The 10923-nt window shown below is 40.3% G+C and overlaps 2 protein-coding genes across 3 annotated transcripts in view; both read left to right on the plus strand.

Moving 5' to 3' along the window:
* The window catches only part of LOC136678022 (coronin-1C-A), a 57893-nt gene extending 51480 nt beyond the window's left edge, over window positions 1–6413 (plus strand). For both annotated transcript variants that reach the window (XM_066655776.1, XM_066655777.1), the window contains exon 11: window positions 1974–6413. In XM_066655776.1, coding sequence (XP_066511873.1) covers window positions 1974–2093 — 120 coding nt within the window. In that variant the 3' untranslated portion in view covers window positions 2094–6413. The remainder of the gene's footprint in view (window positions 1–1973) is intronic.
* A 185-nt stretch (window positions 6414–6598) lies between these two features.
* On the plus strand, window positions 6599–10688 carry LOC136679296 (P-selectin glycoprotein ligand 1-like). The gene is made up of 2 exons (XM_066657743.1): window positions 6599–6692; window positions 7378–10688. The coding sequence occupies exons 1-2, from the start codon at window positions 6690–6692 to the stop codon at window positions 8308–8310; spliced, it is 936 nt and encodes a 311-aa protein (XP_066513840.1). The 5' UTR covers window positions 6599–6689; the 3' UTR covers window positions 8311–10688.
* The last annotated feature ends 235 nt before the right edge of the window (window positions 10689–10923 follow it).

Consider the following 10923-nt stretch of genomic DNA (forward strand, 5'->3'; position numbering starts at 1 on the left):
AGATGTGGTTTCGAGTTTTGGATGTGTGGAAGTGGATTTTGTGATCCAAAATTAAACCTCAATATCAGTACATGGCTACACTAATATTCTTATATATATTTCAACATGCAGCCTAAAGGAGACATCAGCAAAGCAAAGAGGAACTCCTTATTAATAACCTTAATAATGTTAGTCCTCTGCCTACAAACAAGGTCCGTTCTGAGAGCTCCTTCACATGTTTAGTTTGCTCACAGCTCCATAATTAGCCTCTGCATCCAGCATTGTAATTAACCTATGACACACAGCACTGTATTGTAATAAACACTGAACTGATGGCAGGTGGTGATATGAAATGATTTACTGACTGCAGGAGGAGAAGATGATAGTGGGAGATAGTGGAGATGGGTCTTCAGCAACATGAGATGGACAGCAAGATGTAACACTTGATGTCAATGGCATTTTAAGTGGCGTTTTAAGTTCAAAGCATGGCCTGTGTTAATCCACCTTCTTGAAGGACAGATTTATTGATATCTGGGTAGTGGTTCTGTTCTTTTCCTCATAGATGAGAAGGTAACTATGCTGTGCTTCATGAACAGCTCTTATTTAAACTAACTTTAAACAAAGGAATATGGATGTTTACATCTTTGAATGTTGCAGGTTCGTATGTAGACGACAGTTTGTAGAGGTAGTGTATTAGCAGGAAGTCTTAACTTTTCGCCCACATTGTTTTTTTTCTTGTCTAAAAAGAGCAACTTTCATCTCTGTAGTATGAGGGTTTTCACTGCTAAAGCCTTTGAGCCTTTAAATTTGACGCTCCTTATTTTACCACATGATAGCAACCACAAATGTGGCTCCACCCATCACAGTCCAGATCATATCTGTAATCAGATTTACTACGCCATAGACACAGCAAAAGGCTGACGCACCTACTCCTCCTCATGTATATAGTATAGTACCCTGCTGCAGTTCAGCTTTCATGGGAAGGTAGTGCATGGACACCTAGTTTCCTAAAAGCTTGTAATTTTGTTTACAGTGTAAGATGATCACATTAAAATATATGGTAGGTATGTTTGTATCCTGAAAAGTTCCCGTAGATGAAAAATGGTGTAGAACATGTCTTCCGCATGTTTTCTACACCTCAGAGCACTGAAACTATTTCATAATAAACAACTGCGATGAGGTCAGCAATAAATCTGGAAGTAACAGAAGGAAGGTCCATACAACTATTTTGTTACATTCACTGGAAACAAGCAAGGTCAAAGTGATCATAATTATAGTCTGTATCCATGAAGAAATGCTCTAGGGAGGAGGCACTGCTTCATTTTTGTACCTAGAGTTGAGTCATCAAGGCTGATGTTGGACCACCCAGTTAAAGGATAACAGCATGCATACTAAGTATATTATATATCATCTTTATTAGGGCTATAAAAGTGAAGGCATAACCTTTTTAATATTTAAAAGCATTTTCACAAGTTGACCCTTCAAGAGTTTGCTAGGCTAAAATTTACAAATATGGCCTTTTAAGTTGACTGATTTTAAATGATTTTTAATGTCATACCTGCAACAACTGCAGCAAACTGTGGTGGACAGGGCTTACATGAACGCTTTGGATAAATTAAAGAGCAGCAAACTAACAGAGGTCCTCACCAGACTCTGCTGTATCAAGAATAGAAGGAGAGGGTGGGAGGTAGAAAGGCTAAAAGGAGGCTACAGGAGTTGGATCTTCTGTACAGTACGTGATATGTGCATTCATTTACTGGGACATGCGTCCTCTTACTGGATGCCATTGAGGAAAATGTGAAAACCTGTGTTAATATGGATAAACAAGTCAAGTGTTATCTTCAAATCAGTTTGAATGATTGCAGTTAATTATTTTAATGTTTTCCAGCCCTGATATGTGTATTTTTGGTGAAAAGTTTGCTTGCTATCAGTTTGATAGTGCTCCACATTTTTTAAATAATTGTTGGTCCCATGTATTGTACTTTCTGTTGCAGAAAGGTGAAGCGAAGCTTGATGAGGTGCTAAAGGAAATCAAGTCTCTCCGAGAGCTGGTCAGCAGTCAGGAAAAGCGAATCGCCAAACTTGAGGAGCAGTTGTCCCAGATGGACATCTAAAGGACCCGTATCCCCTTCCACCCAGCTACTGTTCAGGATGTTCTATTGGCCAGGTGGGCGGGACCCGTCACTGCCAATCACCACGACAGCGTTCCGTCTTAAACCTGCCTAGCAACGATCCCCACCAACATTCCGAGATGAACTTTTTTTTTTTGCTTTCTTTTAAATCCCTTTTCTAACCGTCAAACCCATTATGTCTGCAAAATGAGAGAGAGAGTGGGAGAGAGAAAAAGCATAGGTCTCTCAACAAATTTAAGATTTGATCTTTTACTTAACCTTACTCTGACACTCTCAGTGGCACTTGGTGTTTTATTTTTGTGGGATTTTTTTTCTCTCTCTCAGAGGTCTTAGCATTCTTTGTTACTGTCAAAAATTGTGACCAACGTTCGAGTGTGAAGCACTCACATGTGCTGAGATGTTGAAATAGCCATCAGTATTGTACTCCTCCGTTTCCCCTCCTTACCCCCATTTGTTTGCCAAATTCATTAGGGGGAGACTTGTGTACATGACTCTTTGACAGTATTTTGACATTAGCTTTTCATTTTGTCTTATTCTGACTTTGTACTAATAAGGGACAATGCAATAGGCTGGTAATGCAGTGGAGGGGGATTTATTAGAACCATATAGTACAAGGAAAAAATTCCTTTCAAGCTGATTTTAACCAACAAGGCAAATGTGTACAGTCGATGTGAATGTACAGATCAAAAGTAAAACAGCATTCACCTACTGAAAGAGTCTTAAGTCTTTAGTTTGATCATTGTTCAGGTGCCCATTTAAAACGTGAGTAATTTGAGCATTCCTCATACTGAAATACTGTATATCAGCCTGGTTCTTCTAGTTGCCATGGACATAGCCATTGAGATCTGACGTTTCCCATCATTCCCTTCAACTTGCCTCTCTCCCAAAAACATCCTCTCATTATGCTGAAAGCAGGCAATAAAATTTCTTTTTCTAATTAGAAATTGGATTTTTACATTCCTGGGTTTACCCCACTATTTTTTAATTGTTTTTTTTTTCTTTTCAGTTAAAACCCTACTCAGAGTTTCAGAGTGAAGAAAGCAGTGGATCTGTCTCATCGTAATTGTATCATAGATTTATTTGTAGTTCCAAGGCTCCAGGTTCAGCAGACTTCTCAGGTGAACTGCTCTGTGATCAGTTTGAGTTGTGTTCTTTGGAATCTGATCATAGAATAGGATTCCTAACCAGAGAAGAGGATAAAATAATTTTGAAATAATATTTTGATGCTTTGTTTTACATTGAGTCTAACTGTCAAACTGTGGTCTTTATTATAAATAACCCCCCAGTCTAATTCTATTTACAGTGCTGTACTGAACTCAATTCCAGCAAAACATTGCCACAGTGCTGAGCCTAGGGTAGCAATGACAGAGGCCCTGTTCTCCCCCGTCAGCGAAGCATAACAAGGATTTTGAAGTTGTAATTTTAAGATAAAAATATTACAGTGTTCATAAAAGGGCTAATTCAATGAAACCCTTCCAAAGTGACCAAACCTACAAAACTTGCATCTTAGTTTAACATTAATGTTATTGTTAAAGTTTAATTGGCTGTGTTGTGTACTGTGTTTTGTTAGACTAAATAGAAACCGGCAGTTGAGGATAATTGGACAAACTCTACACTCATCATTTCCGCATTGTTCAGTAAACTCAGTAAACAGATCAATTATTTAAAACAAGTAAACTGTCATTAAAATTGGATTGATGTGAAATGCTTTATTCCATAGCCACTTTAATGTTTTAATACCTTTTTATAAGTTCCTACTTTTGTCGTGCCTAACACCTGAAATAGTTTTTGCAAAATAGCAATGAAAAACAAGAAAAAACTTTCAGCTTTAAAAGGTTTTCCATTAGAAACACGTGTTAAGATCCACTGTGTGTTTTGCATGATGAGTAAAATGGCCAGATTTGTGACTCCTTACCATTAAATACTTTAAATTTCTCTGGAATGGACCATTGCACATCAAACCACTGTAAATGACTTTGTTTACGTCTCAGTCGTTGAATTCTGCAGCTTGTCGTTTTTTTAAACTTTGGAATTCCGCTTTCTCGTTCTGTCCTAATCTTTGAAACATTTGAGCTCTTGTTTCGTCTCAACCTCATTGAACCATAAGCTCAGGAGTTTGCTTACTGAAGGTTAATATTTTAAATGAGTGTTTGGTCCTGTGTTATCAGTGTGGGCATTGAGTGCCACAGTCATGCCGTGCTTGACTTCCTGTTTCCGCTGCGAATCAATGACTGCCCTGCTCTATTAGCCATGCTAATCCAGCTCTTTAGGGCTGTAGCTGTGTCTAAACCTTCTTCTGACGTTGACAACTTTGCCACACACCCATGACTCATTTATGATGTGATGGAGACCTGGATCAGTAGAATATTCAAATGTTTCTATTGTAGACAATGAGGGAACCCAATAATTTTTTTCTTTTTTTTTTTCTTCCCCTTTGTTTTGTGCAATGCCATTTTTGACCAAACATCTGAACATGTATCAAGTGTGTTTTCACCCTTTGTTTGCTTGTCCCCACTGCAAAGCATGTCTTTGTAATTAATTCCTGCAGGAACTGAGATGTCTGCAGGTGTTTTACATCCTCTTTATTTTTAATCACACCACCCGCAGGGTCAGTGCAGTACACTTACTGATGAGTGCAGTCAAATCTTGTTCCTGCCCAAATAATGTTGATTAACAAAGAAAGAAAGCTTTTGGAAGAGCGCTACAGGTGAAAGAGAAGTGTGCCGTGTTGTAGGCATTGCAGTAGGTTCTATGCATTATTAGCCAGATTAGGTTTCTGGAAGAAGCGTTGATATGCACAAATGGATTAGGAAGAGTGGGAGAGGGTTACAATGTCCCTGTGAATTGGTAGATTAGTGAGAGCTAGGAAAGATGGATGAAAGGATTCTTGGAAAAAAAAAAGCCTTTACTCTGGTGGCCTTAATAGAGGAGTTTAGTTCAGTGAAATCTAAAACCATGTCGTTAAGCAAAGGGTAACATGTTTGCTTATCCAACAAGTCTTGAAATCAAGGCTGTCATTGGGGAGTTTGACCTGCAGTAACGGCTTCTACTCCTCAGGGAAGGCTTAAACTACATGTTGGAAGAAATTGCTCTGAGGATTTGATGACGTTCAATTCAAGTGTATTATGGTGCTTTTCCACTGTATGGTACTTGCTCTACTCCCTTTTTACCTTAGTGCTTGGTCCCTCCCCCCACCGAAATGTAACACGTTAATGTTGCAAAACACCATCTTTATTGGGAACCACAGGCTTTGGAAATCACAACAATGGCAGCGAAAACTTTAGCAGCAGTAACCCACTTGTTGCTCAGGCTCTCTTTGGAGAATAATTTTCTCAGCCACCAATCCAAGGAACATTTGAACCTCATCACAAAACAGCATCATTTTAGAAATCTGCCATTGAAAGTCAAATATAAATAAATGCAATTTGTACTGTAGCTTGTAGATTTTACAAATTGCTAGTTTTTGCTGGATGTCTGCATTCCATTATGATTGAGAAGTCTCTGACCAGTCATGTGCAATGTTTTATACTCCATACTTGGCTCGCTTGGAACCAGGATCCAGCAGGGGCCTATAAACCTTCCTGGTTCCAGGTACTAGAAATCAAATTTAGATAATGGAAAAAAAGCCAAATAGAGTAGGGAAAATGCAGTGGAAAGGCACCGTTAGTGAGCTCAGGTTCTGACATTGGACGTCACCATCGCCACCAGGTCAACTCATGCCAAAGTTTTTGGATGGAGCTCTGTCACTTCAGACAACACAATTCACTGCTCCATAGCCCAGCGGCAGGGGCCTTTATACCCACTTAAGGGAAACACTTGGCTGAGTGGTCTCAGGCTGCAGCTGATCCAAACTCCCATTCAGTGCCCTTGTCCAGTGTCTATCTAGGTCAGCCCCAATTCAAATCATGAAAACAGGCTTGTTTCTCTATTAGGGTGAAGGGTGAAGAAGCTAATGTTACTGTGTGGTGGTCTCGCTTGTGTGTTGGAATGGAGATATGTAGGTAGTAAAGTTTTAAAGGGATTTCTGTAGGTCGAGTAGCAACTAGAAAGTTTAGTATATGGGATTCCATTTATTGCTGTGTAATTATTATTTTATTTTAATTTTTTTTGGTGTTTTGTTTTGTTTACAGCAAATACAGCCCCCATCATTCAAAACCATTTTTAAAGACCAAATTGACAACTGGTGACCATTTTTAAGACATAAATTGCTTTGTGGATATTTGTACTGTTTTCTTCCTCGTTCTGTTGCAAGCATCCGAGAATCTCAATGGCTATCAGACAAAATAAATATTAACTGTTGAATCGCTTTGTACCTTTTCGTTCTTTCCAGCGCTGAGCACACTTGGCTAAGGATGATCTGATTTTGCTCGGTGTGTCACTGTCATTGTCAATTGCTCGCAAAGGGAACTGAAGCCTGACAAACACTCACATTTGCTCGCTTGCTGCTTGCGTCAGAGTCTGAAACCTCAGCTTGGTCTGACGCTTAGACAACTTCCTGAACTTAAATTTAAGCTACGATAAGCTTTCGACGCAGTTCAAGCTCTTTGAGAACCTGACATAGATTCAACTCCAAGATTCATGGTCAGTACATGTACCTAGATTTTCACTTGTTTTTGCTGAATTGCTTTGGTGTTTTTGTTTAACATGCAGTGAAGACTGTAGTCGATGTGGAACGGTTTTGAGTATTTAAAGATGTTCCACAGTGTCTACTTACGACCACTCCATCTGCCATTTGCACAAAAAACCTGTTTGATAATACTTTTGTAGCTGGTGTTGGCTAACGCTGTGCTTCATGTGAGGGGGTCTTTAGTGATGTGTACTGGTAGCACATGCTACACACAACAAAACCCAAGCCATATTTGAATATAGGGAGTTTCTACTTGGGTTGACAAATGGTTCATATTTCTGTTTCAAATTTCCTCTTTAGTGATTTAAAAACACTATTCCTAGCCCAGATTAGAGCTGGGTTTTTAATTTACTATTATTACTATTATATCATTTGAACACAGCAGCTGTCCTTCACTATGTGAAAATGTCATGATCTATGGACCAATAGAAATTTGACTTCCATTGAAAGTTAAGGTTTATTCCTTCTCCTGTTAAGTTGCTATTTTGGAGATTAATTTTTTTGTCTTTGGACAATTTTATACATGTGTGTGTATATATAAAATGAATTAATTTGTTTTGAAGATGATGCTTCAAAACTCTGTCAAACCCTGTTATTCTGGACCTCGCTTCTAAGTTCTGCTTTCTTTTCATGATACAGATGATGGCCATGACTAACAGATCTGCACTTCTTCTTTTACTGCTGACTGCGTGCAGCTTGAATTCTATACATGTCCTCTGTGAGGATGGCTACAGTAAAATGAATACCACCAATTCCACCCTTGCACAGGAACGTGTTATGGAGACCACACCCCAAACCAATCTTCAAAGTCAATCCACCATGGGTCCAACGGTTTCACATACCACACACACTGCAGTGGTCGAGGAACAGGAGCTTATGACAAAACATACAACCATACCCTCAGCTCCAGAAAAGGCCACCAGCCAAACTTCTTCAAAAGGAAACACAACTTTTGGAAGCTTCACTTCCAGCAGTGGACCTGAAAGGGCCAACACCACTCACCTGGAGGCAGGTACAAAAAGTCTCACAACCGGAGAAATCCCTGGGCGTACTGAGTCGTCTGTGAGCTCCAGTCATACGTCGTCATCCAACAGTTCCGCTTGGGTAATGCAGCAGCAGACCACAGGTGCAGTCACTGACTTGTTGACAACCCCAAATGGTTCTCCCACACTTACAACAGAGAGTTCCACCACTGCAAAGCAAACAACAAGCAAAAGTACCACCACCAAGGCGGCTCACGTTTGTCCCACTGAGGCCCCAAAGAGAGAGGGCCTTGTTGGCCGTTGCCTCATCGCCATCGCCACGCTTGCCGCCCTGGTGACTATCTTCATCATGTCCACTATCATCTTAGCCACAAAGATAGCGGGCAGGAGATACAGACGCCACAGTGAAATCCTCCTTCAGGATACGGAGATGGTCTGCATCTCGGCCCTCATGAACGACACGGAACACCCCATTCCTAAACCGAGGCACCCCAAAAGCAACGGTGCGTTGATTCCCAACACTGAGGATGAGGACGGGGACGATCTCACCCTCAACAGCTTCCTCCCTGACACAGAAGCGGTGGCGTAAAAGTTGCTATTAGTTTTTTCGTCAACGGCTTTAGAACTCGTTTGAACATATTTGGTTTCTGAGGTTTGCTTATTGCAAAAAAGTAGAAATTTATAACCCTCAATTATTCCGACGCTTGGTCCATGTAAATCTATAAGTGATTACTTACCATCTTATGGCGTGTTGTGCACAAGTGTGTGACTGCTCAGGCTTCAGGCAGGTACAAGCTTAGCCCCGTAGCTCTGGTGCACTTGGGTACGTTCATTAGTGGATCATTTTGTTTATTGTAAACATTACTTCTTGTATGCACATAGGTATCAGATATTCTTTCATCGAATATTATTAGATATACTGCATAAATGTAAGATGGTTTCCGTGCTTACTTGTAATATTTTGCAGCATGCACATCTAAAAGAGTTAACTATAGACACCAAAGATGTGGGTGGCCCATCACCATTGGTATTAAAAGTGAGGGTGAGCGGGTTAGAGTTAATTAATTTTATTTTTACATTTTTGTACAACTTTCTATATATGCACTGAACGCTGACTGGATTAGGAACCTCTAACAGAAGCACGTTGTTGTTCTACAATTAGACTGTAGTCCATATGTTGCTCTGCATACTTTATCTCCTCTCACCCAGCTTTTCAATGGTCAGAACCCCAACAGGACCACCATAGAGCAGATATGATTTGGGTGCTGGATGATTCTCAGCTCTGCAGTCACACTGATGTTAGACACACTGTGCCAGAGACGTAGGTGTGTGCTGGTCGTCCCCTAGTCCTTCATCATTGGACACAAGAGGCTGTCGGCTGGATGTTTTTGGTCGGTGGATTGTTCTCAGTCCACCAGTGACACCGAGAGGTTTAAAAACTCCAGCAGCACTGCTGTGTCTGATTCACTCATACTAGCACAACACACACTAACACACCACCACACCCTCTGTGTCAGTGCAACGCTGAGTATGCTGCACCACCCAAATCATAACTGCTCTGTGGGAGTCCTGTGAGGGTGCTGCCCCTGAAGAACAGGGTGAAACGGAAGAAAGAAAGTAAGCAGAAAAACAGTTGGACTACAGGCTGAAATAGTAGAACTACATAGTGCTCCTGTGTGGTCAGTGGAGCTGATAAAATGGACAGTGTGTGTATATACAAAGTAGGTGTTCCTAAGCCACGTTCAGTTTATTTACAAATACAGTATATATTTGGGTTCTTGATGATACATCACTCAAAGATGTGCATGATGTGAAACAGCAAAATATTATCAAATTTTCAACAGTCAAACATTTGGGGATTATTTCTTTAAAACTGACTGAATGACACTTCATGCCTTTAACTGGAAAGTGCTTCATTTCAAGAAATGCATGTAAAGATCAGGAAGACGCTTCGCCCACTTTGCCGAAACTCGAGTATGAACTGAAAGAGTTTTTGCAGGTTTTCTGATGGTGTTAAGAGTTTACCTAAACGATCTGAGAGCAAGCCACTCCTACTTCTTACCCATTTCCTTTTCTCTAGTTCATCTGCCTTGTTGGTTCCTTTACTGATGAATTTCTAAAACCGTCAGCCCACATGAGACACATTAGCATCAGCCACAGGAAGCATCTGAGAAATGACGTGTGGAAGAGGAAGTAGGCTTCTTTAAATAATGTCCATTGCATGTTTGTGAGTGAATAGAAACCTGCATAGCAACTGTAACCATGAACTGCTCTGTGCTTTCTGAAAGTCAGAGCTGATTAGAATGACTTTATTGTAAAGTACTGAAGAAGTTACACAGTTATGAATGCGTAACTGCCAGACAAGTGGTGTGACCTATTACAAAAACAAGCGAAGGCTGCCTTTACATGCCTTGAAAGAGGCATGTGTGAGCATTCTCCAGGATTGGTATCATAATGACATTGGAGCTGACTAAAGACTAAACTGAGAATGTAAGTTGGAAAAAAAATTCAGCTGGGCATCTTATATTCCCTCCTGTGGTGAAAGCAGCCTTGTAATTTATTCCAATTCCAGTGGAGTAAGATTGGTACTGTAAGAGTGCACAGATCCTTCACAGGGCGACACATACTCACACCTATGGACACTTTTTGAGTCGCCAATCCACCTACCAATGTGTGTTTTCGGAGAGGGGGAGGAAAACGGAGCACCCGGAGGAAACCCATGTGGGCACGGGGAGAATACACCACAGTCACCCGGAGCAGGACTTCAAAACACAACCTCCAGGTCCCTGTACCTGTGTGACTGTGACACCGCCTGCTGCACCACCAGACAACATGTAAAATGTAAATAAATCCAAATGCTGATATCAGTATTATCTATTTTAGCTGTATTTAAATAAATGCACATGGACATTTAATTAATAGCTTTTTAATAGTATTTTGTAAATGTGTTGCAGACATCAATTTCTACACATTCAAAGTAAATTAATACGTTGAAACAAATAAAATTGCATGATGCAATACATGAGTAGCAACTTTGTGGAATGTTCCAAAAGAAAAGAATTAAATGGGTAACAGCAAAAAAATAAGTCTAACAGCAGTATGACTCGAGAAATCTGTGTAAAGGGCAAGGCCAAAAAACCACAACTGAATGCCTGTGTCTTTCAATGCTTCAGTCACCGCTTTATTAACAGACCCATGTTTC

The sequence above is a fragment of the Hoplias malabaricus genome, chromosome Y (genome assembly GCF_029633855.1).
Source record: "Hoplias malabaricus isolate fHopMal1 chromosome Y, fHopMal1.hap1, whole genome shotgun sequence".
In the NCBI taxonomy this organism is placed as follows: Eukaryota; Metazoa; Chordata; class Actinopteri; order Characiformes; family Erythrinidae; genus Hoplias; species Hoplias malabaricus.